Source organism: Chaetomium strumarium, assembly GCF_033439665.1.
Source record: "Chaetomium strumarium strain CBS 333.67 chromosome Unknown B0T15scaffold_1, whole genome shotgun sequence".
NCBI classification, from domain to species: Eukaryota; Fungi; Ascomycota; class Sordariomycetes; order Sordariales; family Chaetomiaceae; genus Chaetomium; species Chaetomium strumarium.
The window spans coordinates 2,115,578-2,143,003 of record NW_026944429.1 but is presented as its reverse complement, the minus strand read 5'-3'; the positions used below and the strand labels follow the sequence as shown (position 1 = coordinate 2,143,003).

The window sequence follows — 27,426 nt, the reverse complement described above, 5'->3', positions numbered from 1 at the left end:
CACTCATACACTAAGTAGGATATTGCCCAGAAAAATCTCGTCGGGGACCATCAGAAAATCTCGAGGCCTGCTGGTGTGTTTGTGTGCAATTTGCAATAATCCGGTTGTGTTCTTTCTCTGGGGATGAATGGGTAGCTAAGTACGAGGTTTGTTTGGGAAGGGGACCTCCCGAGGTCATTCCCGCGGGGCAGACTTCATTCGCACCTTCAAGTCATGCAGAGTGTGTATTGGATGCCGTTTCCTTGCAGGTCGCGAACACTCCCCAGCCTCTCAATTTCCGCCTCGATCCTCAACAACGCTGCGTCTATTCGACCACAGCGCACAATTCGACGTGCTATCTTTCTGTGCGACGCGTGACAATGCACCGTCAAGTCTCCAGTCTTATTAGTGCCACGAGCCCCGCTCTCCCACAGCTGTCGAATCCGTGGCCCCTGGGAGTAGTGTATCTGCAGTGTAGCGCCTGACTGGTCACAGCCCACAGGCCGGAACTTAAACTGTGGTAGACAACACCAGAACCACCAGGTGGCTCTCAACCAACCCACGTCTGTCAAGGTGCTTGACGCGTCGCTGCCAGGCCATCGTTGCGCTGCCCGACGGTTGGCCGCCAACCGCCGAGACTTCCAAGTCGCTGCTCGCGCGGCAGTCGGCCCGCTCATCAATCACCTCCATGGAGACCCTTCAACGGTGGCGATCTATCGCGGCCACCTTCGTATTCAGTAGCGGTACCAAATGGCAGATTCTTCCACTAGTCCAGACACGGTACAGTACATACAACATCTGTCGATTTGCAGCACACAGGGACCCTGAATTGGATCCAAGTGTGAGCGGACAAGGAGCTCTCCACTCGAGTCGCCCGCGCGCCGGGGTTCTGTGTCTCTCGCTCACTGGCCGCTCAGCAGCGTTCTTTCAGCTCGTGGGTGGCCCCTGGGCGCTGGCAAGCACTCTGGCCCGTCACCCGGCCGTCCCACACCACCCCAGACCCTCGCCCACACTCCCCCTTCCTGCATGAGCCGTTACATATTCCCACGCACCCCATCCTCGTAGATCCAACTCCCCTCTTCCCCCCTTTTCCCAGCGCAGTCACTCCTTTGCGACTCAGTCAACGACCAGTCGCGCTCGGCGCAGGGTCTCGGGTGCTTCCACGGCATCACGACACACGGCGACAAGCAGCAGCACAGACAGCACCGAAAGCGCTGCGCTCACCAATTCTCCCGCTTTCTCCTCACTAGACCACAGCCTGTTTCATTGTCCTCGTTTCCGATTTCCTTTGCCTATTTTCGCCTCGCAAGTTCTTCGCGGAAGATTTCCTACCGATGCGACACTAGCTCTATCAAGCGCTGCTACTTAGACGAGAGCCGACAGTTTGCGACTCAAGCGCGCGCGGTTTAGCTTAACTCGTAGTAGACGATCCGACGGCTCTGCTGCACCAGCCATCCGATTTTGGCTCGGCCAGGGCAGCTTGCGCAAACGTATCCAGTCGCCCGGCGCATCCCCCTGCCGTTGCGCCTTCAACCCAAAAGCCCCCTGCGCGTTTCCTGCAGGCAATCGTCACAGGAGCTTGTGCCTACCTTACCCATCAGACAAAGTTCCACCTCTGCGCCGCCGACGTGGGCTCGCTTGCTGTCTGAGCGCTATCCGCAAAGTAGCCTATCCGGATTCCGGACATCCTGATGACGCCCCGTCATTCCAGATCTAAGACAAGATGACTCAACATTCTGGCCCCGCGACCCTTCCGCGGGGCTTCAGGTGTCCCGACTACGAGATGCCTAGGACGCCAGAGCCGTTCCCCCAGCTCGAGGATGCTCAGATACCTTCACCCCCCAAACCGCGCCTCAAGTTGAGGAGGCGCGTCGCGTCGCAACTCGCTGCGCCAACACAGCAATTTTTAGCCTCTGTTGCTGCCGCCGACGTGCCAATACCCAGCATCGAGGAGCCGGAGATCGCGTCCGACGACTTCGATATGAGCGGTCCTAACCCCTTCCCACAGTTTCGCTGCGATGAGGAGGAGGAGGACTTGCGCTTCCTCAGGCCTCGGCCGAAGGGACTATCTCCTCCAAAGACGCCAATGCCAGGTCTCGAGCCGTCTCTACCACCGACGGCGTACCCCAATTGGACGGTCGACTCTATCAGCAGCTTGGAGTCGACGCCGGAGCCCGATTATGAGTCCAGCAGGCCTTCAACGTCGCGGTCGACGCAGACCAGCGCATCCTCGTTCAGCCACTTTTCGCTTGCTTCGCACGAGGACCGCTCTGACACCTTTGGGCGCGAGGCAAAGGACGACGACAACTGCCTGCTCACGCTCCCTGAGGATGCGCCGTCTCACCACCAAGCGGGCCCTAGAGGGAAGGCGAGGAAAGCACCGTGGACGAAAGCAATGAGCGACCATCTGTGGTCGACTTTCATGCTGTACCTCCAAGATCCCAAAGTTACCCCCTTCCGCATGGGCAAAAGCGGCATTCCACCGAGCGGGGTCTGCCTCCGCGTCGCGCGGGAAGCCAAGAGAAGCTGGAAGGGCTCCAAGGCTCTGTCCAAAGCAGCCAACTCGGGCGAGGGCGCGAAGAGCGGAAGTGCCACTCCCACGGCGGAGAGCTCGGGCACGTTTATTCAGTGGCCTCACACCTGCGCAGCCACGCGCGCGCACTTGCGTGAGCTTTGCAGGTTGAAGGCCAGCTCCAGGGCCAACAACTACAAATTTATGTCGCGAAGCATCACCCCCTTTAACCAAGCCGCTGCCCGCCACTGGAACCGGCGCTCGACGCCCGCTCGCTCGCCGGTCCCGTTTGCGACTCAAGACATGTCCATGTCACTTGCTCTCAGCACTTCTGAGAGCATGCAACCCAACGGCCCGCTAGCTCAGCTCACAGCATCAAAACCAGAACCTCCGCCAGAGCCAAGCCGCTCGCCGATGCTCGCCGGACAGACTTTGGGCACCTTCGACGACGAGCCATCTTTTGCTGAGCGCCGCCGGCTTGGTTCGCCGTTCGGCTCCAGCAGTTACGGGCCCAGCTCTTCCGGCTCTCTCGCCGCTGTTCTCGGCCTGAGCGGCTCCATACCACGCAGGCAGTCGCACACTGTCGGGCCGCGGCGGACCCTGCAATCACCTGTGCGCTTGAGCAGGTCAGGGACGCAGAAACGGCGGCACACACAATCTGGTGCCCCGCGACACCGGCCCAGCATCATCTCGGATCTGTGGCTTGATCCACATACTATCAACGCAGCGACAGCGGCAGCAGCGGACACAACGGCGATAAAGGAACCCAAATCAGCCACCCTACCGAATTACAACGGCGATACATTTATTACACCGAGAGCACCGCCGGTGCCTGCGCTCACATCGTCGATCAGTATGCCGAACGTGGGCGCCCAAGTCGACGTGTCGGCCCTGCCCCCACCGCCTCGGCTGGGCTCCCCTTTTACGGCCGAGAGCTCCAGCTTCAGCTTCCCCCACAGGGTGCACCGTATGCACCAGGGCGGCAGCATCGACCTTGGTGTCCTCGGCCGGCCGTTTGCGACAGTGCAGGAACTGTCAAGCGATTCCGGCGCAGGCCTCTCGCGAAACAACCTGGCCGATCGCCTGGCCTACATCGACCAGCGCCTCAAGGAGCTCCGACAGAAGGACCCAAGTCACCAGTCCGAGCCCGCCTTGTAGCAGACATCTTGGCCGCTTACCTACTCTCGATCTGCGTTTTCTTTTGGGTATATCCCTTTTCTTGTATGATTTGACCTCCCGCCTTTGTGGTGATGAGTTCCGATTTGGAACAGCGCCCATGTTGTTCTACGATGCTCATGACGTCTACACGAAACACGTCAGGACAGTTGGATTGATGCTATGATGAAGGCTTAATGATGCGGATGGAAATACCCCGCTTGTTGGATTGAACATATATGACTTTGGAGCCTTGTTCATATCACGGTGGGGGCGTCTGCTTGCAGTTTTTGTTTGGCTATGCTTCTCTTATACCCACTCGGTGGGCAGTTGAAGGAAGGCTTGGTGGTTTCATGATGAGCCATTTCCTATGTCACACCCTCGCATTTGCACTCGCTCTTTTTTTGACTCTTTTTCCCCTTTCATCCTTTTCTCTCTTACCAACAGGTTCATGACGGACGGACTTGATGAAAAAGTTTACGACGGATATGACGACGGAAGGAAACCACTGGACTTCCGTCACGACTGATTTACGAATGCTACACCCATCTTTCTCCTTCTTACGGGGGCGCTCACTCATTTCTGGCCGCTTCAACGATCATTATGCCGGCGTACAACCCTACTTGGCGAATCATCTTCGGATAGATTGGAGTTGGGCCGCGAAGACAAAAAAAAAACATGAGAGTCATGCATAAAAGAAGATGACAAATGGTTGATGGTGTGATGCAAGCGGTTTCATGGACGAATGGATCTCACGAAGTACATATGAGCGATCTGATGAACTATTTACTTTCTTCTCTATCTAGTTGCCTAGGTAGTTATAGATTTGAATCAAATATCTTTGGTGACGAGATCCAACGGACTCTTGACTTCCCCGCCCCTCTTCTCTGTTTTCTATTGCGCTTCTGTTCTCCTTACGGCTGTATGTATCATACAGACCCGCCTGCTTGCGTTGCACCTCCATTCCGCCGAGGTTGACCTCCGGATGAACACCCTTACACTACCCTGCAAATCAGGAAGCCGCCGAGCGGGCAACCCGGATGAATGGCAACAGCAAGCAGGGAGTCAGGGACATGTCTGGCGCCCCACAACGAGGAACACTCACTCAAAGTCGCTCAACACTTCGGTTTCTCAAATGTGTAGAGGGTTTAGTTGGACATATGAACGGCTTCATTCTGCCTTCCCCGTAGCAGTTTGTCGATGAATGGAAGAGCAATGGCCGTGTATTGGTCGGGGCCTTGCTGGCCCAAGCCCCAGCAGCGCGCCGTCCAACCGGCTCCGATGCCGAGGATGCTTGGCCGATTGGTGCTCGGAGCGGTTCAGATGCTTAAACTGCAGCTTGACAACCAGGAAGGCATGCAGGATGTAGAAAAGAGTCGACATAGTAATCAATCCGCACTGGGAGCTCAGCCTGCTAACCGTCCCTGTGTCCTAAACGCCACACCAATGCTAACCTTCAGGCGACCTGTCGCTTACCCTATGTAATGCATATCCCGATAAAAGACGCCTTCCTCGATCCCCCGGAGCCATCAACCTCAGAACCCATAGTATGAGACAGTAGAAACCTCGATCTAAGCCTTCGCGCTCGTCGGAGCGCTCTCAATCTCGTCGCCCCAGAGCTCCTTGCTCTCCTGCTCAACTGCCCGCATCGCAATAGCCACCTCCTCCAGCTTGGCGACCACGTCTAGTACGCCCTGATTCACCCTCTGGAAATACCGATCATTCGCCTCCCGCCGCTTCCTTGCCAACAGAATATCCGCCTCTGTCTCCTCCTCCATCTTATGAGCCCCAGCACCCAGCCTCTCCTGCTGCCCACTCCCCATTCCAACCCCACTACTCCCCGGCCTGGCAGCAGCAGCAGCAGCAGCAACACTACCAGTCCCCACCGTACTCCTTCCCCCTCCCCCTCCTGCCGCTCCTCCCCCAGCATCCGTAGCCACGCTCCTTCCCTCAGACATACCACCACCCATCATCCCCCCTTCCCCAGCCCCTCCTCCTGCACCGAGTGCGCCGCCACCACCGGTAGTCTCAATAGCTTCATCCGCCTCGCTCCTGGCCCACGCCTGCGCAAGCGCAATCTGTGCTGCGCGCAGCTCGTCCAGCTTGCGCTCGTGATCAGCACCAAACACACGAGCTGCTGCTGCTGCTGCTGCTGCGGCACCGCCACCCCCACCACCCCCGTTGCCATCGCGGGACGTAGATGAGGTGGTCGTGGTTGCGGTTGCTGCGGCGGCGCCGGCAGAGAGTTCGACGGCTTCGAGAGTCGCCTGCATCTCCGCCCAGAGGGCATCAGTGCGGTCTGTTGTTGCGCGGCTGGAGCCTCTCTGTCGGGATGGCTTGGTTGAGGAGAGGGGGATGTTGATGTTTAGTCCTCCCGTGTGCGTTTGGGAGGAACCGCCAACTTGCGGGGCGGCGGCGGTGGTGGTGGCTGGAGTTGGGGAGGGGAATGCCGATGTAGAGGGTTGAGGCGGGATCTTAGATCCCGGACCGGGTATAGAAAGGGAGGCATGGGAGGCGGAGGGAGATGGATTTTGGAAGAGTGTTGGCGGAGGGTCGCGGGATTTGGATTTGCCTTTAAGGAGATGGGACATGGCTGCTACATTTTGATGGCTCGTCGGTAGCTGTGATGTGAGTGAGGCTCAACGTGCCTCCTCCAAATGAATGAGCTGAGCAGCGAAATGAGATACTGAGGTGACGGTCTCGGACGGTGAGCTCGGGAAGATAGTTTACTGGTATGCAATTGTAGGAGTAGCGATTGACTTAACCGAGCATCATATTTTGAGCACTGGCCAATCTTGGCTTTCATTCCGCCACATCAGTGGGTCCGGCTGGCCTGAGGCGGAGGCATCTGTCCAATCGAGACGCTAGGGTTTTCTCGCCCTACTGGCGAAACTCGCTGCCCGCCAAAAAATTCGGTAAGCCGCGAAGCCAACTCCGGATCACGAACTTCACCCAGAGTCCGCGATCATCAACAAGTCGGTATGTAATGCCCTCCACCACGCTGCCGTAGTCCATGCGCTCGGCGCCCATCTATAACAACCACATTATCTAACGTGATCAATTCGTGCAGCAATCATGTCTGGTGGAAAGCCCCGTGGTCTCAACGCGGCCCGCAAGCTGCGCAACAACCGCCGCGAGCAGCGGTGGGCCGATTTGGCGTACAAGAAGCGTGCGCTCGGCACTGCCTACAAGTCCAGGTGCGCAACGCCAACCCCGGTGATTGATTCAGGCGCAAGTGGCGACTGACAAGGAGGATAGCCCGTTCGGTGGTTCGTCCCACGCCAAGGGAATCGTCCTTGAGAAGGTCGGCGTCGAAGCCAAGCAGCCCAACTCCGTACGTCAACCTCCCGGCGGATTCCGACAGTCTCGACTTCATGGACGATATAACGGCTAACCAGCGGGCCTGCAGGCTATTCGGAAGTGCGTGAGGGTTCAGCTCATCAAGAACGGCAAGAAGGTTACTGCTTTCGGTACGACAGACCCAGTTCCGCGGGAGCAGCAGAGGCGATCGATGTTGCGATTCGTGTGATTAGAGGCGGCAGGTGCTGACGAAATTGTGCAGTCCCCAACGACGGTTGCTTGAACTTCGTCGACGAGAACGACGAGGTCCTCCTGGCTGGTTTCGGTCGCAAGGGCAAGGCGAAGGGCGATATCCCCGGTGTGCGGTTCAAGGGTCGGTATCCCTGCTTTCCATCAGCAGTGTCGATGGTCACTAACTCCTCCCAGTTGTCAAGGTTTCTGGCGTCGGTCTGCTTGCTCTGTGGAAGGAGAAGAAGGAGAAGCCGAGATCATAAACGCGGGGCGCACGGAAAATGGCACGGTTCGGCATGAGGAGTTTGCGAGGCTCTCTTTGACATTGGCATTCCATAACCAGGCTGGGGACTCTGGGCATTTACGGTAGACATGGTCTGAAAAAGAATAAAAAGATCATCAAGCCGGAACCCAGGACAGCAAACGGTTCATGTGCTTGGGAATGGCGTCATGTATAATGCTGTTTCTCAACGCGAGCCTTGGGGCTGGGTCTGCACGAAGGGTTTATGGTACACGGGATCTATCATACAAGCCCCAACAGGGCCCAATGCATCACGTCGACTCCTCGTTATCCCTGTGGGCATATCGAACAAGGTAGTCAGCGGCCAGCCCCAGGCTGATGACGCCCCCCGTGATCCAGCAGCCGTTGACGAACCACCACCAACAGTTCTTGACGCTTTTCAGGTTGACCCTCTTGATCATGATCCCCAGCGTCACCAGTGCACCTCCACAGCTCCCGACGAAGAAGGCCGGGCCAGCCCCCGTCGCAATCCCTGCCCCAGCCAGCAGTGCTACTTGCGTGAGTGCCAGCCCCGTGAGGACCTGCTTCGTCTCCTTGTCATGCTTCAGCGCAATGCTCTTGATGCCCGCCTTGGCGTCGTCCTTGATGTCCATGTGCGCATAGATCATATCATACAGCACGGTCCACGCGACATTCGACGTGTACAGCAGCGCCGCCGCCGCCTGCGCAGTCCCGTTGCTCAGCAGATCCACTCCGAGCGCGGGGAACCCCATGATGGCGCCCCAGGAAAACGTCAGGCCCAGCACGAACTGCGGGTAGTAGGTCACGCGCTTCGCCAGCGGGTATGTCGCGACGAACAGCAGGCTCGGCGTCGCGTAGAAGAAGCAGGACGTCGGGAACTGCAGTAGGATCGCTAGCCCCGTGAGCAGCTGTGCCCCGGTGAAGACGACCCCGCGGAAGGGCGTGACGGCCCCTCGCGCGATGGGCCGGAGACGCGTGCGCGCCACGTGCGGGTCCAGGTTGCGGTCCCAGAGGTCGTTGATCGTGCAGCCTGCGCCGCGCATGACGACGGCGCCCGCCAGGAAGAGGAGGGAGGTGCCCAGCACGGTGGCAGGGCTCGCCATGGGGCTCACGAGTGGTGCCGCGAGCAGGGTGGAGAAGAGGCATGGGAAGTAGAGGTAATACGAGCCGGTGGGCTTGTCGAGGCGGATCAGCTCGGCGTAGGGCACCCAAGACGGAGGAAGGTAGGAGAGGAGGCCGGTTCGGGGGGGCCTGTAAGGTTCAGGAGCAGGCGGAGGAGCGACCGTTGCTGCTGTTGCTGTTGCTGTTGTTGTTGTTGTTGCTGACGCAAGCTTGGTGGTGGTGTGATAGGCAATAAGAGAGTATGGTGGTGATAAACTTGTCTTGTACGTCTCCAGTGCGAGTCTTCGCGGGTCCGAGACACCGCGAGGACTTGGCAGCCATGGCTTGCTGTACCGGACTGTGCCAGGCCGTAGAGGCAGCCTGTGAAGCAGCCGGCAGCTAGGCATTGTGTGTTGTTTACTAGGTACGTTGTGTGTAAGGTTGTTGGCATAGACGGGACTGAGAAAGGACTTCTCACACACCTAGAGACTGCTAGAGTTGCACTCTCACCGTCTCACGCCTCAACTTCAAGTGACCCTTTTCTGCTTTTGCTGAGCAGGTTGCTTCACGCCAGATTCATGATAACGAATGTATGGAAATCCAAGAAAAACTGACTATCTGCTCATCTTCGTCCCGACTTCCAACGCTGGCAAGGCAACCTCTTTGATCTCAAACCTGCATGGTGGCTTCTTTCAGCCTCTTGCAAATTTGAGCGCCACATGCGGAATCCGGGGTAGCTCGCAGCCACCTGTCCTTTGATTGGCTTGGTGAGTGAGCGACTTGCCCCACCAGCCTTCGTCAATCAAGCTGCAGCAATTGATCCATGACGATTTCAACCAAACACGGGTTCCCAAGTTGGATGCGAGCGTCGCGCTTCCTTAGTTGCGCATCAGGGCCACCACCACCGCTTGCTTCAACACGCACAAAACCAGCGTCATGCAATTTGCAGCTGACGTCGAGCCATCTTCATCGTGGCATCCACCGCACCCGCCTCCAAATCATCGACGCTTTGAGGTGTCGCAGTCGCCACGATGCCGCCTGCGCAACATCCACAGGCAAAGTTCGATCCGATCCCCCCCGACCTCGACTTGCACGCGCTTGTCGAGAGAACCCCGAATTTCCACTGGGTCCTTAGAATATCAGCAGCCCAGATCCGGAACATTGGGCAACAGGAGTTCGAAAAATTGGTCTTCCTCCATGTCATTCACGGCGGGAAGCCGCTGGTCATTGAGAGATGGAACGATCGGCTGCCCAAGACGCTATTCAGCGCAAAATGGCTCGAGGCCACCTACAACAAGAAAGGTTCTAGGCGTCGCTTCACCTGTTGTGTCGGACCTGCAAGCTAACCTTCCGGGCAGCCGAGAATGTCCGCGACATCGTCGCCCAAACCGACATTCCCATGACGATAGGACACTACTTGCGGTCTATGAAGCAGCTGACGAACCAGTGGACTCCGAACAACTTCCGCGATGAGCGACGGCAACGGCTCTATCTCAAAGACATCGACTGCCCGCCAGAGTGGCAAGAGTACCTTCAAAAAGTCATCCCTCCGAACCTGTACTACATGAACGGCAATGTCGACGAGCGGGCGGCAAAGGGTCGCAGCGAAGATATGGATCTGTTCCAGGAAGGAAAGTCTCCCGCCCCCGCAGGAGATCTAATGAGCAGTCTACCCGAAGAGATGCGCGCCCAGAACCTCATGTGCTACATCGGCCACGAGGGCACCTACACCCCTGCACACCGCGAGATGTGCGCCAGCTTGGGCCAAAACATCATGGTTGACGCGTCGGGTGACAAAAATGGGGAGAAGCCGGGAAGTTCCATCTGGTTCATGACCGAGACAAAAGACCGCGAAGTGGTGAGGGAATACTTCTTGTCCATGTTGGGCCACGACATCGAGATAGAGAAGCATTTCGCTCAGATTAACGCTTGGAAGAAAGCGACCTTCCCGGTCTACATCGTAGAGCAGAAAGTCGGAGACTTTATTCTTGTTCCTCCCTTGGCTCCCCACCAGGTCTGGAACCGCGGCACCAGGACGATGAAGGTCGCATGGAACAGGACAACAGTTGAGACACTACAGCTGGCCCTCTACGAAGCGCTTCCTAAGGCTCGCCTGGTTTGCCGTGACGAGCAGTATAAAAACAAGGCCATCATCCACTACACGCTGGAGAAGTACTACAAGGAGATGGTGGAGATGGAAAAGACGGCAGACATTGGCCTACTTGGGTTTGGCCAAGATTTGATCAAGAGCTCGACAAGGATGAAGCAAATGGCCGCGGACTTTAAGGCGCTCTTCCGCTTGTATACCGAAGTTCTTGTCGACGAAATGTTTGCCACCAAGGAGAAGAATGTCGACTATATCGAGTTCGACTCCAACATCACTTGCTCGTACTGCCGGGCCAACATCTTCAACCGCTTCTTGACGTGCAAGCACTGCGTACGCCAGTTGGTCAACGGCGACGAGGACACGTACGATATCTGTATGGAGTGCTACGCCATGGGCCGTTCGTGTTTCTGTGTCTCGGAGCTCAGCTGGTGTGAGCAGTGGCGCTGGCCTGATTTGGTAGATCGCTACGAGACCTGGCGTGCTTTGATCATTAAGAATGACGGCTATATCAGCTTCAATAGCTCCCCGCTCCCGTTGGAGCTGGCGAGAAAGAGATTTGGCAAGAAGTCAGTCGCTCAGATTTGCCAGGAGCAACTTCGGATGCGGCCGTGGAAGGATATCACGCAGGTCAAGGAGCCTTCTGAGCCCGAGGAGTCGGATATCGAGGTTGACGACAATGGCCGGCCAGTGAAGAAGAAGAAAAAGAAGCGGGCGAAAAAAGGCGACCTCTACCGCTGCCACGTCTGCCAACACAAAGACTACACGTACAAAGTCGCCTTCTGCTCCTCCTGCCCAGAAGCCTACTGCTACGGGGTGCTGTACCGGGCATTCGACCTCATGCCTCAGGATGTAATGCAGAACGAGCGTTGGCAGTGCCCTAGATGCCTCAAGATCTGCAACTGCGCCGCGTGCCGTCGAGCCGGGAACGGCACTCCTTACATCCCGAAGACCACCCTCCTCGGACACGACACCCGGCGGATCGCAGACGATCGTAGCGTCGACTTTCTGGTCGACTTCCGGGGCCATAACCTAATGTGGCTCAAGAGCGTCGGCGATGAAAGCAGAAGCTTGTCAAGCAAACGCATGCAGAGGTTGCAACAAGCAGCCGAGGCGGAAAAGGCAAAGCAAGCGGAGCTGGCCGGCCAGGTTCCCGCATTACCCGACGGAGCATTGGCGGAAAGCATGGACGCTGCCAACGGCTACGGTGATCACAATGGGGCGCTTGGACCCGGCCCAGCGCCCGCGGGGGAGATCAGTGCACTCACCGGCACCGGCGATGGACGCCACCCGATTGGTGACCGCGCGAATCACACAGGGTTGGCCAACATAGTTGCAGTCGCGAGCGAGGATCAGTCGTCATATCCAGACCCGTCGATGCTTGCCCGCGAACGCATGCTCGGTATGGGCTTTTACGAACAGGACGACAGCCCTGACAAGATTCTCTTCGACCCTTACCAGGCGCCCTCGGCAGAGAGCATGGCGGTTGATGACGAGCCCGAGATGTCGGAGTACCTCAAGAAGCAACTTCGGATTGCGAAGCGGCGGGCCCGGCGAGAAGAGGATGATGACCCCGACTTCCGGGTAGGACATTCTCACCACAGAAAGAGGCCTAGGCTCGACCCCGAGCTGCAGCGTGATCCGCAGGAAGTTGCATTGAGCAACATGGATCCGGCCTTATTTAATGGTGACGTGGCGATGCTCGATAGCAGGACCCCTGCAGACGAAACTCGCCCGGCACAGCCTGAGGCGCCGGCGGAAGGCCCTCAGCAAGCGCCTGGGTTAGCGGAAGCGTCAGAGGACCCCCACGAACCTCGTCCCTATTCTCCCAATCGACCGGCTCTCCGACACGCGCGGCCTAAGATTTCGTACAACGTTGACGAGGAGAACGACGAGGATGAATTTGACGAGATTCTGATCCCTCGGTCGCAGAGACCCTCTGAAGGTATCACACGTTACAACCCAGAGGATGCCAACAAAGATCCGCTTGATCTGGCTTCCGCGGCCATTCTCACAACAGCTGGGGCGAGCAGGTCTACAGTCCAGGCGCCCGACGCACCGCCACCGTCCGGTAAAAAGCGCGGTCGGCCAAAGAAAACCGAGACGCCCGGAAGAAGCGCTGCTCCTAATCCTGAGCCGGCGGAGAAGTCGAAGACTGAGAGGAGGCGTGGCCGGCCACCTCGAGGCCGCCCTTCGCTTGGGGCGGAACCGGATAACGAGAATGACGCTTCTGCCGCAGACCTTAATGCTCAGCTTGCTCAGCAGCTCGAGAGTTTCGATGACGAAGGCGAGGTCATCAACCGGGAACCAGAGGCTACGTCTCCCGCTGAGCCTGCAACACTCGCCGGGACGAGGAGACGTGGCCGGCCACCCCGCAACACACATCCGGAGAACCAAACGAGGAAGGTGGAAGTGGCTGTGGAACTCCCATCTCAGCCCTTGCTGTCGATGGCCGAGAGGATGAGACTCAAGGGCAAAAAGTTTAAGGTCGGACAGCGCAAGAGTTCCGGTGGTGCAAATACTGCCACGCCTAACAACGTACCGGCTAGGAAGAGCAGTCCATCTGCCTCCAACCCGCCCCTGCTGGCTGAAGAAGCATCCGCTAGTGAGAAGGCAGTCACCGAAGCCAGGAATAAGCCCAGAAAACTGGTTGCTCGGGAAGGCACGGACAGTGCAGATGAAGACTTCGATCCGAATGCCGAAGAGGTTGTTTCGGATGATGTTCGCAGCCCATCGCCACCGCCACCCGCGCGGGATGAGCCTGGTTCGTTTACGCAGAGTATATCAGGCACTCCAGCTCCAGCTCCCGCTCCCATTCCAGTTCCTCCTACAGAGGAAGCTTCACCTTCACCTCCCGAACCGTCTCCGCCTGCCGAGCCATCACCGACTGCAGAGACTTCTCTTCCAGTAGAACCATCTTCGCCCGCAGAGCCTTCCCCGTCTCCAGTCCGGTCCCCAACCCCACGACCACCGCGGGTCTCTTCCGGCCCGACCATCGTTAGGCTCATGGACTCGGACGAAGAAGATGACTATGGTGGCAGTGGTGACGACCAGGACAATGCGAGCGACAGCGTATCGCAGTCAGGGTCGGCATATGAGTCTGGAGGACTGAGTGCCGCGCAGGAGCCTACTGACTCGGATGACTCGGATGACGAAGATATACCCGCGCGCAAGGAGGACGGAGGCGGACTGGGCTTGGCAAGTCGGGGGAGGGGAACGGCTGTCAGAGGGGGAAGAGGGAGAGGTAGGGGACGGGGACGGGGACGGAGACGGGGAAGAGGCAGGGGAATGTGAGGTTGGTGTGGTACATCTATTGTGTTGTCTCATTTTGAAGATGTTACAGGGCTGTGGTTTGTTTTCCGATGCGGGGAGACACAAGGATCGAGTCAAAGGGGGATCGGTTTGTTTTCTTAGCTGTTCCGTCTTCGGCTCTCGCCAAGTACCACAAGTAATATGGGAGCTTTGCAGCCTGGCCATGAACTCGGCACAATAATGAGATTGCAATAAGATGCCGTGTCTTCAAACGTCAGTTAATGCATTTTATCACTGCTGAACCCCTGATGCATCATGCTGAGAAAAACTGCGCCCGTCTGGTCGTCCACGCGCCCCTTCACAACCCTCGATATGATATGACGCAACTTCGTAGAAAGGGACACTGTACGCCCCATGCAATCTAATGCGCCCTTTTACCAAAAGACCTTTCCCCCTCCTCCCCCCTTCCTTATGCATGTTGGCTCCTCAGAGACCATCCCGCATACTGGTCTTGTTCTTGCTGGTTTCCTCCGCATGTCCCTTCGTCTGATCCTGCAGCCGCTTCATCGCCGCCTCCCCGGCCTCCTCGGGGCTCATCCGATCTGCTTTGATGCTCTCCTCGCTCACAGACGCCAGCTCGGGCTTCCAGTGGCCTTGGCCTTTCTTTTGCTTCTCGAGCGAGTCCTTCTTGTGGAAATCGAAATCCTCCGGGTTGGGGTCCGCTATCGACGTTGCGAGGTTAGGGACCGGGTCGGTCATTCTGGGAGAGGAAGACAAGGGGGTAACACGTACTGGATGATGATTCTTTCAGGGCAAGACAAGGCGTTTGAGTAAGGGTTCGGCGGCCGGTGAAAGTGACGGGAGAGGAGAGGGTTGACCGGCGCAGGGCTCGGGTGGTGGTGCTGATCAACGTGCGAGCAGACATGGTTGTGCTTTGTCTGTTGTTACCGCTGGTCTGTCCGTCGGTGGGAGGGAGAGTCTGGTGTAAGTCGTGGGAGTGAGTTGCCGATGGTTTTTAACTCAATTGGATAGCTAATTGCCAATTGAGTAGTTAGAGAAGACGTATTTAAGGGCCTGAGCTGCAGAGTTACAAGTTACAGTTTGAACTTGTCCTTGAGGAACATGGACGAGCTTTTTGTTAGCAGACAAGTGCTGGATGGAGGAGCAAGACGATGCTTCACGATGACGTCATTCACAGCTGTCGGTTGCGCTCCTTTATGGTGCGATCATCAGCAACCTGAACACTCTTCAAAGTATCATCAGCAATTCATGAGATGGCTGATAAGTCGATAGGTCTCTCTACAACTATGGTGTCCTCTGCGTCGGCCATTCCAATGGAGATCTAGTATGAAACTAGGCTTATTTGCAATAGGTTTAACGCTGATAAGGACAGCGAAGTCGACAGTCTACTTTGGCCACTATGAGAAGGATACGCAAAGGTAGTGGCCCAGAACAGAAGGCGGTATGCCTAGGATAGCCTACGTCATATAACGACCCACCCACCGAAAAGTCACTGGATTCGTAGTACGGTACTGGAAAAGCCTGATCGGAATCAGGCCCTAAGACATCACGAAAAGAATGGACAGAAGACAGGACAGGACGTAAGACTTGCATATAACATGCAAAAAGCCTACCAAAACAGCGATTAGAAATGATGCATTTTGAAGTGCGTAATATAGCTCAATTAAGCGTTGCAACACCATTGTCTTTCTTCCATGCATTCGGCGGTATTTTGGCTCTCTTGGAGGAAAGAAATGCGGTATGGTACTGCAGAACTGGCCAGTGCGGCTGGGATTTACCATATAGGGCAGTAACTGGGCGAAGAAATGGCTCTAGCGCAAGCGGCTTACTGCAGTGGGCAGTAGATGCCAGAGGTGGCTAGCGATGGGACCCGACCAGGGGCGTGCGAGAATAGCCGGGCTCATCAAACAAGACCTTTAGTTATTAAGTGGGCCCGGCATTTTCGCGACCGAATGCGCGTATCCCAGCGCTCCGGTGCTGTTCCTGAGACCACCCACCACAAAGTCCCGAGATATCACAGAGCAAATGCTGTCACTATGCTGAGCTATTCATCGGGGAGGCACGGGCGGCTTGCCCTGCTGCCACTGCTAGTCTTGGCTTTTCTCTTGCTCGCTGGTCCGTCGGCGGCCTCGATTGGCGATCAGCTACCCGAGTTCAGAGAGTGTGTGGAGGTTCGTGCTTCAACTGGGGAACTCCATCCACACAGCGGCAGCCCGATGCGCATGTGTATCCCGTTAGGCTTAGGACTGCTAGACTGACATGGCGATAGATATGTAAAAAGGAAAACTGCGGCGCCGATGCAAAGCACCAGACTCACATCCGTATGCTCCCCCCGTGCACCTCTTCTCAGTGAACCCTCCCAAGCTAACCACCCCTCGCTCTCGCTTCACTCCAGCTCTCCACCGCCGCCTCCTCCTCTGGACCTGCCCCGCCGAATGCGACTACACGTGTCAGCACATCATCACGGACCGGCGCCAGTCAGCCGCCCCGCCGGCCCCCGTCGTCCAGTTCCACGGCAAATGGCCCTTCCGCCGCCTGCTGGGAATGCAGGAGCCCGCCAGTGTGCTCTTCTCGCTCGGCAACCTCGCCGCGCACTACCACGGCCTGCACCACAGGGTCCTACCGCTCATCCCGCCGTCCTACACGATGCGACCTTTCTATGTGTTTCTGGCGAGGCTGGGCATGGCTACCTGGTTCCTGAGCGCCGTGTTCCATACCAGGGACTTCCCGCTTACCGAGCAGCTGGACTACTTTGCCGCGGGCGCGTCGGTGTTGTATGGCATGTACTATTCCGTGGTCAGGCTGTGGCGGTTGGATAGGCCGACGCCGGCGGCGAAGGGAGGGTTGAGGGCGTGGACGGCGTTCTGTGCGCTGCTGTATGCGGGGCATGTGGCGTATCTGCAGCTGTGGAGGTGGGACTACACGTATAATACGGCGGCGTGTGTGGTGTGCGGGTTTGTGCAGAACCTGCTGTGGAGCTGGTTCAGCTGGACGAGGTATGCGAGCACGAGGAAATCGTGGGCGGCGTGGCCCGGCATTGTGGTTGCGTGGGTCATGATGGCGATGAGTCTGGAGTTGTTTGACTTCGCGCCTATCTGGGGGAGCATTGACGCCCATAGTCTGTGGCATCTGGGGACGATTGCGCCGGCGGTGTTGTGGTATAAGTGAGTTTCATTCTTTTTTTTTCTTATTCTTTCTTTTTTATTATTCTTTTTGGATGGGCCCCCGCGTGTGTTGATTTGCTGATAATCGTGTAGCTTCCTTGTCAAGGACGCACAGGAAGACATCGCTAGCAGTGCCAGACTGAAGGCCTGAGGCCCAAAGCCTTATACGAGGTGTACTTGTCACCGAGGGGCGAGTAAACATTGTACATGTAACAGCAATCTGGCATTGCGGCTTCATCGGAGTCTCAGCAGCACACAAACGAGTGAAACCAGTCCCAGGATATTAGGGATCATCTACCTCTTCTTTCCACAGCCTCAACCATGAAATACCTATCCAACTTCACCAACTTGGCAGTATCCCGTTTCTCATTTATCCAACGGACACTCCTCCCTCAACAAGCCGAACATCAACAGATCATACACGACACCATGCTTGACCGCCGCCTTCCTCCTCGTCCCCTCATACACGAAGCCAGCGTTCTTCAACACCTTTTCGCTCGCCGCATTCCCGCTTAACGTATAGCCCTCCAACCGAATGATGTTGGGGAACGTCCGAAACACCCACTTCGCATACTCCCGCAGCGCCTCCGACATGATGCCCTTGCCCCAGCTCGCCTCGCCGATCCAGTACCCGACCTCGAAGGTGTTGGCCTCGATGTCGTCGCGCGTCTTGACGCCGATCCCGCCCAGGTAGCTGTTGGTTGCGGGATCGCAGATGGCGTACGACGTCAGGATGTCGGTCCCCGGCGCCTTGAGGTTCATGGCGATCCCCAGCCACTGCCGCGCGTCTTCCAGCGTGTAGGGCGACGCGAAGCGGTACGTCATGTACTTGGCCACGGCGGGCGAGTTAGCTGCGCGCTGCATGGCGGGGATATCCGAGGGGTGGTGGAGGCGGATGATGCATTTTGGAGTGGTAATGATGGGTTCGGGGAGGGGGTCTGAAGCCGTGGCTGCGGCGGGAGCAGGAGGGGGGCGGGCGGTGGATTCCGCTTGGGAGGACATGTTGACGAGGTCGGTGGGCTAGTTCTCGCTAACAGGGGATATGTTTGGATCTGATCTCGGAGTAAGAACGCAAGGGTTGTAGTTCTAAACTTATATATGGCATACGTTGAGCGGTCAATGTGAAAGATGACCAGACTTGTGAGTCACTCGCCGTCACCCGAAGAGGAAGGAGGGAGGGGAAGACGAGAGAAACGTAATCTTTACATACTATTGCAAAGCCATGGGCATTTATATAGGTAAGAGTCCTCCAAAGATATCGTTCAATATGAGCGGTGGTCGACTGGGAACAAGGATAGAGAATGAAAGAATGTAAAGGCGCCACTATCGTTGAAAGGCCCTACAACAATACTAAGATGCCTCTGGGGAACAATAGCAAACTTCTACTCGGGGAACGCCACTCGACTTATCGAATACGAAACCGGGGAATAGACAAACGGCACCACTCCCTTCCATACGTTCTCGGCCTTTAGGTACATCATGCGAAGCTAGCTTAGCTTCGACTTGCGCGTCTTTCTGATCTGCTACCTTGGTAGGCTGAACGCCAAGAAGTGCCTCATTGCTGGTCCGGAGCGGTGGTGGAGTTGCTGGTCCCTGCCCTGACTCGGGCTTCCCCGGCCCCGGACCCTGACACAGCCTGAGCCCCGCCTGCAGCACGTTTCGCAGCCGATTGGGCCGGCGACCAATCACAGACGAGCTGACGCACTAACAGCTGCGGCTGCGGACTGTAAGGTGGCCTTAACTTTTGAGCTACCATGTTCGGTGATGCTGTTGAAGCTGCGCCGATGAGATCGTGGGGAGGATTGAAAGCTTGTTGTCGACGGCCTCGTTCTTTAGCCCAAATCCCCAATTGATGACGTTCCTTTCGGATTTCTGACTTCATTTCGATCGCGTGTTTTCTGGTCACTCTAGAGTTTATTTTTAAAGTTTCCAAGACCCGGCCCCCGGGTGTGCAACCTTGAAAGCGATCCTAAAGCTGGCCGGCGCTCGCACCGCGCTCAACTTCCAGGATGCCTCCAAAGTCGAGGTTTACCAGGCTAGATGCCTTCACCAAGACTGTCGAAGATGCGCGCATTAGGACAACGTCGGGTGGTATCGTCACCATCGTATCACTCATCGTGGTGCTATGGCTTGCTTGGGGCGAGTGGGCAGACTACCGGAGGATAGTCGTGCATCCCGAGCTGATCGTGGATAAGGCGAGAGGTACGGCGACACTCAGACTTGGCCAATAGCACCGCTGCCGCTGACACGGGGGGTTTGCGACTAGGCGAGCGGATGGAAATCCACCTTAACATAACCTTTCCTCGAGTCCCTTGCGAGCTGCTCACCCTCGACGTCATGGATGTCTCTGGAGAGCAGCAGCATGGCGTCCAGCACGGTGTCACGAAGACGAGGCTGCGCCCGCTGAGCGAAGGCGGTGGTGACATAGACACGAAGGCTCTTGATCTGTAGGTTAATCCTCATGGCGGCGCACCGCCACAGGCAGCTAACTAACACGCTCTACAGGCATTCAGCGGACGAGGCGGCCACCCATCTCGATCCATCATACTGCGGCCCTTGCTACGGTGCACAGGCGCCGAGCAATGCGAAGAAGCCAGGGTGCTGCAATACCTGCGACGAGGTTAGGGAGGCATACGCACAACAAGCCTGGGCCTTCGGCAGGGGCGACGGCATCGAGCAGTGCGAGCGCGAGCACTACGGCGAGAAGCTGGACGAGCAGCGGCGCGAAGGCTGCCGCATCGAGGGCGGCCTGCGCGTGAACAAGGTGGTCGGGAACTTCCACATCGCGCCCGGTCGCAGCTTCAGCAACGGCAACATGCATGTGCACGACCTCAGGAACTACTGGGACACTCCCACCAAGCATACCTTCACCCACACGATCCACCACCTGCGCTTCGGCCCGCAGCTGCCCGATAGCCTAAACAAGAAGCTTGGCACTAAGAACTTACCCTGGACAAACCATCACATCAACCCACTCGATGGCACCCACCAGGAGACGGACGACGTCAACTACAACTACATGTACTTCGTCAAGATTGTGCCGACATCGTACTTGCCGCTCGGCTGGGAGAAGAAGTGGGCGGGCTTCCGCGAGGAGCACCATGCCGAGCTCGGTGCTTTCGGCATATCCGCCGACGGCAGCGTTGAGACGCACCAGTACTCGGTCACCAGCCACAAGCGGAGCCTCTCCGGCGGTGATGATGCTGCGGAGGGCCATCCGGAACGGCTGCATGCCCAGAATGGCATTCCTGGCGTTTTCTTCTCCTACGTGAGTTTGCTGATATCAAAAGGGGTGTGCGCGACAGTCTGTGCTAATGTGTAAACCAACCAATAGGACATCTCACCCATGAGAGTTATCAATAGGGAAGAGCGGGCGAAGACCTTCCTTGGTTTCATGGCAGGTCTATGCGCCATCGTAGGTGGTACCCTGACAGTCGCGGCGGCTGTTGATCGTGCCCTGTTCGAGGGCGGGGCGCGCCTGAAGAAGCTGAGGTCGAAGGACCTTTGAAATTTCAACTGTCTCTGTATACATGAGCGTGGTGATGTATCCATATATCGGTCATTTGGTGTGTTTGTGTATGTTGTTTGCTTTTGCTCCTATTGTCGGTTTCGGAGCCTTTTGGCTACTACACCAGGATTCTAGATGTGCATGGAATAGGAGTTAACGGCTAGGCAGTTTCAAAAATGAGTTCTTTCCTTCGCTCTGCGTTTTTAGTATGGCATGCTTGGTGAGGTACGGAAGCCCTTCCTAGTATTGGAGTTGTTGACCTAGGTACCTCGAGCCCACCTAGGGATGGGTATGCGGCATACTGAGAACAGTTCGGGGTACATTGCCAAAAAGGGGGCAATCTCCTTGGCAAGCATATTGGTAGTTCGGATGAAAATCGATGCCACCAAATGACTTGCTTTATGCACCCTTTGGTTGTCAGCTTTGCTAGGCAATCGTGGAGAACCCTGCTGGGATCAGGTAACCCGGCACGTGTCTGTAAGAAGCTCTGATATCCAGCCACTGCCGGTCAGGGTCCCTGTGTATTGCACGGTGAGTGAAGATGGCCAACGGATTTCAAGTGTTCATGTTGTTCCACAGGACCGGGATTGCTGCAGAGCTGAGGTTCGTACAGAAATGCTTTGCATATGTGAATCGCTTGTTCCCCATTGGCGGGGCTTTCATTTCAAGTGATCCCGACCCTCCGGTTCAGGCAATTGAGGTTGGGCGATACCTGATATTTTATGTCGCTCTATATATTGAAGCCAGGCCCTTGCAGCTTCGAATCGCTAAAGAGTACAAATGGCCCTTCGCCCTCATACTGTGTACGGAATAATTCTAACGCGCGACGAGTCAAAACGGTCTTGACCGCTTGGCCACAGCGGATGATCGGCGAGACGCTAGAAGTTCAAGGCCCACGGGACAGACTTGGTCGGTCTGGACCGTGGTGGATAGTCGGCCTTCAACGCTTATTATTATTACCTTAGTTATTATAAATACCTAACTAGTATGTAAATGTGAGTGGAACACTGCGAGACCAGCTGGAAACATGTGCTATGAATCGCACGAATTTCACTTCTAGTCATCGTTATGGCAGACTTAAGAGCGACTGGGTCCGAGGTCCGTTCTGCTCGAAGCTTATTAGCCGGGAATAATAAGTGTGCAGTTGACAGAGCAGATTCGAAACTCGAGATCCCGTCTGAGGTTTCAAGAGTAGGAGCCGGTATCCAGGGGTAGGGCTTGTAGCCACTTCGTAAGCCACTGCTGCGAGTGAACGAGGTCTGCGGTACGGAATAACTTAATATTCAGACCGACAAAGATGAGCTTTTAAAAGCGCTGCCGACCTCGTTGCCGACCTGCAGGCTGGCCAGGCCGGTCCGGCGGGAAGAAAACATTTCTGTAAAGGGGCAGAGCGTAACCTGGAAGTGCCCTGTACCCCATATCTTTCGGGCAGGTGTGGCTGGAATGTCACAAGCTGGGCCGTTACCGCCAGGAACGGTGTGAAATCGCTAGCTTGTTTTGCACTAGCGGCCTGCATTTTTGGAACTTCGTCTGCGCGAACTCTTCCACTTCCAGGCATTGGTGCAACGGTCAGGGCCGTTGTCAGCCATCCTTATCCACTTCCCCATTCGCGGGTTGTTCCCCTGTTCTCCCCCTTCCTCGGCCCATCGTTGTGACCCTCTTCCAGACTCTTTCTAGTGTTCTTCCGCACTTCAACACCACTTTCGTTTATGTCCTTGTCGACACTCGATCCTCCCATCCACTCATTGTGCACCGCGTCTTCGACGTGCCAGTGGCTGAAAGCCGCCCATTGTTCAACGTCGATCGCCTACGCAATTATTGGTGTCTCTGTACGCTGCTTCCGCCAGCCACAGAGCCGGCTTTTGACCTAGAAACCGAGTGGCTTCGCCGACGACTAGAAGTTCGAAACGGATCAGGATATTGGGCCGCCCTAAGGGGATACAGCCGCAGACGTCTCTCGCTACCCTTTCACTAGTCTACCGTCCCGATCGACGCCCTCGCAGAACCAACATTCGCGCGCCGCCTGGTTGATCCGGATGGTTGGGATCGCACGCGACTAAAGCGGTCGTGGCCCGAGTTGACGTTACCTTTACGCGCGATACGGCCACTTTACCTTCGACTCCCACTGACGCTGTTGCGGCCGCGACTGTTCTGGTGTCTTACCGCCGGCGCGAGATTCCACGGTGCGAAGCGCCCCTGCTGCGCCGCATCATAGAATACCCTGGTCAACCACCATCGCTTCGTCCGGCCCCCAGACATCGTATACTCATCCTACGCCACAAACCTCGCTATGTCGCAGCAACGACCGGATAATCTTGACCTTAGGTCAAAATCGCAAGCTTCCGTTTCACGGCCTCTAAGATCACCCCGTCTCCATGTGGCTGGGGAAGCGCCGCCCGAACTCTCGCCCCTCGATGCATTTGCATTGCAGAGCCGACTGCTTGCCAAGCAGCTTGAAGATAGCGCGAAGCAAGGCCGGCGGATGAGCCGGCTGCCTCCGTTGACGGTCGAGAGCCCCTTAATTGTTCAGGGCAGATCAGAATACTTCCGCTCCCTGTCCCAGGACTCCGGCTCAGAAGACGATCATGCGGTACCTCACAACGTGGGCCTTGGCTTGAAGACCGAGGTTGATCTCGAAAACCGGCCAAAGTCCATGCACCCGCGCTTGAGCCATATCCCGCCCACACCTGACGAGTCCATCCCAGTGCCCGCGATACCCAAGACGAAAGCCAACCCCTTCGGAGCAAGGGAGTCAAACGATACGAGTGCACAAGGAGGCTTCTTTGGCGTTGGGGCGCGGAGGGAGCGGTCGCCGTCGCCTATGGGCTCCGGCCATTCTCCCGGAAAACAAGCAGAGGGCAGATCCACGGCCCAGGACGGCCTGCACCAGCGATCACCGATGACTAGCTCCTCTATAACCGGGTCCCCTGAGAGGCTTGCCAAGAACTCTTTCGAGGCTGCAGGCCTTGTCCCTCCTCGACCAATGTTCACGAAGCGAACCTCGAGCCTAATGTCGTCGCCGCTCGAATCCACCGATGAGGAATGTCTCAGCACTATGAGTGCCTCGATCTACTCCCAGAGCTCTCGCAAGTTTTCTGTCAGCAGCGGTGTCCTATCTCCCGTCCACCAACCATATCAGCGCTCTCCCTCGGTCGCCTCGGATGCTTCTGGCTTGCCTCGGCCGCAGTTCAACTTCTCCAGACCGCTGAGCAGAGCAGGCACTCCGACCTTCGACCCACCAGCGCGACAGTTCTCGTCCGACAGTCAGGGGTCCTTCCTTCCAGCTGACGAACCTGCCTGCACCCCCATCAGTACGAACAGCGAAGCTTCCCGGGAGGCCGCCGTCGACGAAGGTGCCTCGGCTGCTCCGTCATACATATACTCCAAGTTCTCTTTGCCTCGCGGCAAGGCCGTGGATAGATCATCGATCATCATGCTCAACGACCCGCCAGTTCGGCCCTCGTTAGACCAGCCTCTATCCCCAACCAGCACCAACCAAAGTCTTCCGGGGATAGGGCAGCCTCCGCCGTCGCCACCGACTCGATCGTCTAGTTCGTCACCAAACCGCCAGACTGAGCCGTCTCTTGGGCCATCACAAGAGAGCAGCAACCTGGATGCCGAAGCTACCCGCCCCGCGCAGCATCCTTCTCCGAATCCCAGCAGACCATCGACGGAGAGTGCTCCTGCATCGGAAGAAGAGCACCGAGGACGAAGCCTAGTTTCACATTTGCATGACGCTGCAGCGGGGAAATCACCTGGGTCTGCTGCGACGAGCGACTCGGCCAGTACCATCAAAGCTGGCAAGTCCATGCACTCCGTTGTACCGACTATGTCGGACCTGTCGGCGGAGGAGCATGTGAACAAGGCCATCGCCCTCCACGAGAACGGTTCTCTCCAGGAGTCCACCTGGCACCTACGGCACGCAGCAAAGCAGGGTCATCCAACGGGCATGCTCCTCTATGCCCTTGCGTGCCGACATGGCTGGGGCATGCGTCCAAACCCCCGCGAAGGGGTTCAATGGCTTCGAAAAGCAGCCGAGTCTGCTCAACTGGAAATGGCGGATGACGAAGGCCAAAGCAAGGAGGGGAAAGCTGCTGATATTGTTGAGCGCAAGACGCGCAAGGCGCAGTTCGCACTGAGCATCTACGAACTCGGCGTGAGCCATATGAACGGGTGGGGCATTGAGCAGGACAAGATTCTCGCATTGCGATGCTTTGAGATCGCAGCTTGTAAGTTGAACAGCCACCGCGCCGCGCTCGATCATGTTCTAAGTTCTAACGTGTGCTTAGCCTGGGGTGACGTTGATGCACTTGCCGAGGCCGGGTTTTGCTACGCCCAAGGCATCGGTTGCAAGAAGGATCTTAAAAAGGCGGCCAAGTTCTACCGCGAGGCAGAAGCCAAGGGCATGAGCATGGTCGGCAACAGTTGGTATGTTCCGGCCCAGACCCTGTATCCTTGCGGTCCAGCACAATAACTGACAATCACCAGGATCCACAAGGCCAAGTACGACGACGACAAGGACGGCGACAAGCAGTCGCGGTCCAAGTCGAGGTCGAGAAAGAGCATCTTCAGCCGGAAAAAGGACTGAACAACGGAGCCAACCACTCTCGCGCTTTTTGCGCCTCAACGCCTTGACGATTACGACAATGCATTGGCATGATATTGACATACCCCTTGGGTTTCGCGGAGTTTCTTGGAGTCGGTTTGTGGCAAAGTAAGGCGTTTATGATCGTCTGGGATTTCAAATATCACCGCCGGTCTATTGGACGCCTGTTTGAGGCCTATTGCTTTCTTCTCTGGACGCTTCTCTGTCGGCATCGCGAATTTGGCCTCTGAGCAGCATTTCTTGCCTCACGCACATGCCAGGGTGCAAGCTTGCGATGACTTTCCTTGTTCAGTTTCACTTCGCCAGCGCATATTACGCCGGGTAAGGGTCAGTTTTAGATCCTCTACTCGCGCATCTAATTCTCTTCTACAGATATCGGGGCCAGCTAGGTGGATTCGGATTCCTCTGTTGTACAGAGCTGACACTTTCGAGGATCGATGTAACCTTTCTTGAACATAACTTCTCTGTAGATAATTGGCGTTTATCAATGTATGTTGCCCAGCATGGGCTGGGTTTACCATTCTTGTATTTAAGGGCATCAAGGTTGTTCATAGATCTTGGGTTAGAGAACCAGCAACCAGCTAGGCTTCTCAAATACTAAGGATTCAAAGTAGAGAAAAAAGGCTAGAAGAAGAGGTTCTAGCTCTACATGCAAGCATCCGGTGCAGCAAAACAGTGCGACGATGGCAATTCATTTCTGGGTTACCGAGTGGTCACCCACTGCTTTCATGATCCCGTTATTTGTACATGAACATATCTAGCTCCCGGCCCAACGGCTCAGATGTCGACCTCCATCTTATCGCCGCTCTCCTCTGTCGTCAACTCATGCACGCTAACTAACTTGCTAATGTCCTCCTTCCGGATGATCTTCTCGTTGAGCACGGCCGTAGTGCCCTTCTCAAAGGTATAACTCTTGAGCTTCTGCGTGCGCTCGTTCGGCCTGATGTAGTTTCGCTTGAGCGTTGTCTTGTCGGCCGTGATGATGGCCACGTCCACGTTGCTACCCGACCCCAGGTCGTTCCAAATGCCCGCCTCGATCGCGTCAGCACACAGCTTCACCGCCTCATCTTGAGTCAGCGAGGGCTTCCACTGCGTCTCGAACACCGACATGGCCGCCAGCGAACCAGACCCCATCGTCACGTAGGGCAGCTTGTCGGTCGAGCCGTGTGCGTGGACGGTGAACAGGTGGGTGCCGGTTGGATCGACACCTGCGACGACCAGGTACGCGCCAATGTGGCCTTGGTAGCGGAACAGGTGCTGCTTCAGCATCGTCATGCAGGTGACTACGCGCGGCTTGCGGCCAGTCGAGAGGGAGTGGAGTTCGAGTTGCGAGCTGATCAGCGCGGTTGTGAACTCGGTATCGGCGGCTGTGCCGGCGCCGGCGCACCAGATGTTGGGCGAGATGTAGTGCAGCTTTTCGCAGTTCTTGTCGGCGACGATTGGCCCTGAGGTTGCTCGTGTATCGGCGGCGATCTACAAACCCAGGCAAGGCAAGGCGGTCGGGTTAGATTGGGTCGGTACCCCGCATCCGGTGACCATTGTCAACTCACCACCACACCGCCGTCATATATGCACCCGACAATGGTCGTTCCTGTGCTGGTCGCCTTGGGCAGCGGCACACCCCGAGCATGCAACGCCGCATTGCGGTTGTAATTCGAGAAGTCGAAACCGGGCATTCTGGCAAGGGCGCTGTTCTTAAACCAGAGAGCCGATTATTCGTCAGGATTCGAGACTCAATCGCCCGTGTTGTGTGTTGTTTCGTGAGAAGGGCACCTCGGGGTTGGGCGTCGTGGTTGTTTCGTCGTTGTCGATGGTTGTTGGCGGGAGCTGATGACGGGGCCAAAGCTGCCTTCCACTTGAACGACAGGCGTCGCACAAGGCGGTTGAGCTCCCGTTGACGCGCCAAGGGGATGCTGCCTGACTCCACAGCAGAACCTTGCCCACAGGAGTCCAGGACCAAACTCAAAGTGGTGGGGGCTGGAGAGCGCGCCCAAGCTCCGATGCACGTGATCGTAGCTAGCCCAAAGCGGCAGTAAATCAAGCTGCAGGGGTGCCACGGGTGACGGCTGTGGATGGGTTGACTGTCAAGCACCCTGGCAGGCAGAAAAATCGTGGTCGCGTCTGCATTGAAGCTCCCTTATCAACTACAGGAATCTCGAATTCCTCCAAACAGCCTATGAAACTAATGTGCCTGTCTTGCTTGCTTGACTAACTATTGAGAATCTGAATCT

The 27,426-nt window shown here is 56.6% G+C and overlaps 11 protein-coding genes across 11 annotated transcripts; 6 read left to right on the top strand and 5 right to left on the bottom strand.

Moving 5' to 3' along the window:
• Positions 1 to 1,465: 1,465 nt before the first annotated feature.
• On the top strand, positions 1,466 to 3,767 carry B0T15DRAFT_20305 (uncharacterized protein). Its single transcript, XM_062862594.1, has one exon. The coding sequence runs from the start codon at positions 1,703 to 1,705 to the stop codon at positions 3,647 to 3,649; it is 1,947 nt and encodes a 648-aa protein (XP_062725773.1). The 5' UTR covers positions 1,466 to 1,702; the 3' UTR covers positions 3,650 to 3,767.
• A 968-nt stretch (positions 3,768 to 4,735) lies between these two features.
• On the bottom strand, positions 4,736 to 6,392 carry B0T15DRAFT_546297 (uncharacterized protein). The gene has a single exon (XM_062870154.1). It carries the CDS (start codon positions 6,235 to 6,237, stop codon positions 5,218 to 5,220), a length of 1,020 nt encoding a protein of 339 aa, XP_062725772.1. The 5' UTR covers positions 6,238 to 6,392; the 3' UTR covers positions 4,736 to 5,217.
• Positions 6,393 to 6,721: 329 nt separating this feature from the next.
• On the top strand, positions 6,722 to 7,440 carry B0T15DRAFT_385432 (ribosomal protein S12/S23; the record flags this gene model as incomplete). The annotated part of the gene is made up of 5 exons (XM_062864277.1): positions 6,722 to 6,843; positions 6,905 to 6,980; positions 7,056 to 7,116; positions 7,209 to 7,319; positions 7,373 to 7,440. 5 exons carry the CDS (start codon positions 6,722 to 6,724, stop codon positions 7,438 to 7,440), a joined length of 438 nt encoding a protein of 145 aa, XP_062725771.1.
• Positions 7,441 to 7,585: 145 nt separating this feature from the next.
• Positions 7,586 to 9,038, bottom strand: B0T15DRAFT_20228 (UbiA prenyltransferase family-domain-containing protein). The gene has a single exon (XM_062862585.1). The coding sequence runs from the start codon at positions 8,945 to 8,947 to the stop codon at positions 7,730 to 7,732; it is 1,218 nt and encodes a 405-aa protein (XP_062725770.1). The 5' UTR covers positions 8,948 to 9,038; the 3' UTR covers positions 7,586 to 7,729.
• Positions 9,039 to 9,375: 337 nt separating this feature from the next.
• Positions 9,376 to 13,938, top strand: B0T15DRAFT_498169 (uncharacterized protein; the record flags this gene model as incomplete). The annotated part of the gene is made up of 2 exons (XM_062867306.1): positions 9,376 to 9,842; positions 9,899 to 13,938. Exons 1-2 carry the CDS (start codon positions 9,572 to 9,574, stop codon positions 13,936 to 13,938), a joined length of 4,311 nt encoding a protein of 1,436 aa, XP_062725769.1. The 5' UTR covers positions 9,376 to 9,571.
• A 222-nt stretch (positions 13,939 to 14,160) lies between these two features.
• Positions 14,161 to 15,075, bottom strand: B0T15DRAFT_20210 (uncharacterized protein). The gene is made up of 3 exons (XM_062862583.1): positions 14,988 to 15,075; positions 14,689 to 14,928; positions 14,161 to 14,618 (listed from the first exon to the last, which is right to left on the bottom strand). Exons 2-3 carry the CDS (start codon positions 14,819 to 14,821, stop codon positions 14,383 to 14,385), a joined length of 369 nt encoding a protein of 122 aa, XP_062725768.1. The 5' UTR covers positions 14,822 to 14,928; positions 14,988 to 15,075; the 3' UTR covers positions 14,161 to 14,382.
• Positions 15,076 to 15,953: 878 nt separating this feature from the next.
• On the top strand, positions 15,954 to 17,085 carry B0T15DRAFT_481484 (Per1-like protein; the record flags this gene model as incomplete). Its single annotated transcript, XM_062866026.1, has 3 exons — positions 15,954 to 16,088; positions 16,187 to 16,238; positions 16,313 to 17,085. The coding sequence occupies 3 exons, from the start codon at positions 15,954 to 15,956 to the stop codon at positions 17,083 to 17,085; spliced, it is 960 nt and encodes a 319-aa protein (XP_062725767.1).
• Positions 17,086 to 17,266: 181 nt separating this feature from the next.
• On the bottom strand, positions 17,267 to 18,316 carry B0T15DRAFT_20138 (acyl-CoA N-acyltransferase). The gene is made up of 2 exons (XM_062862579.1): positions 18,292 to 18,316; positions 17,267 to 18,172 (listed from the first exon to the last, which is right to left on the bottom strand). Exon 2 carries the CDS (start codon positions 18,081 to 18,083, stop codon positions 17,448 to 17,450), a length of 636 nt encoding a protein of 211 aa, XP_062725766.1. The 5' UTR covers positions 18,084 to 18,172; positions 18,292 to 18,316; the 3' UTR covers positions 17,267 to 17,447.
• A 459-nt stretch (positions 18,317 to 18,775) lies between these two features.
• Positions 18,776 to 20,979, top strand: B0T15DRAFT_517024 (endoplasmic reticulum vesicle transporter-domain-containing protein). The gene is made up of 4 exons (XM_062868297.1): positions 18,776 to 19,283; positions 19,348 to 19,528; positions 19,587 to 20,349; positions 20,416 to 20,979. Exons 1-4 carry the CDS (start codon positions 19,091 to 19,093, stop codon positions 20,587 to 20,589), a joined length of 1,311 nt encoding a protein of 436 aa, XP_062725765.1. The 5' UTR covers positions 18,776 to 19,090; the 3' UTR covers positions 20,590 to 20,979.
• Positions 20,980 to 22,722: 1,743 nt separating this feature from the next.
• Positions 22,723 to 25,313, top strand: B0T15DRAFT_20051 (uncharacterized protein). Its single transcript, XM_062862565.1, has 3 exons — positions 22,723 to 24,818; positions 24,879 to 25,017; positions 25,078 to 25,313. Exons 1-3 carry the CDS (start codon positions 22,880 to 22,882, stop codon positions 25,175 to 25,177), a joined length of 2,178 nt encoding a protein of 725 aa, XP_062725764.1. The 5' UTR covers positions 22,723 to 22,879; the 3' UTR covers positions 25,178 to 25,313.
• Positions 25,314 to 25,852: 539 nt separating this feature from the next.
• Positions 25,853 to 27,295, bottom strand: B0T15DRAFT_517022 (nucleophile aminohydrolase). The gene is made up of 2 exons (XM_062868296.1): positions 26,746 to 27,295; positions 25,853 to 26,668 (listed from the first exon to the last, which is right to left on the bottom strand). Exons 1-2 carry the CDS (start codon positions 26,869 to 26,871, stop codon positions 25,973 to 25,975), a joined length of 822 nt encoding a protein of 273 aa, XP_062725763.1. The 5' UTR covers positions 26,872 to 27,295; the 3' UTR covers positions 25,853 to 25,972.
• Between the last annotated feature and the right edge of the window lie 131 nt (positions 27,296 to 27,426).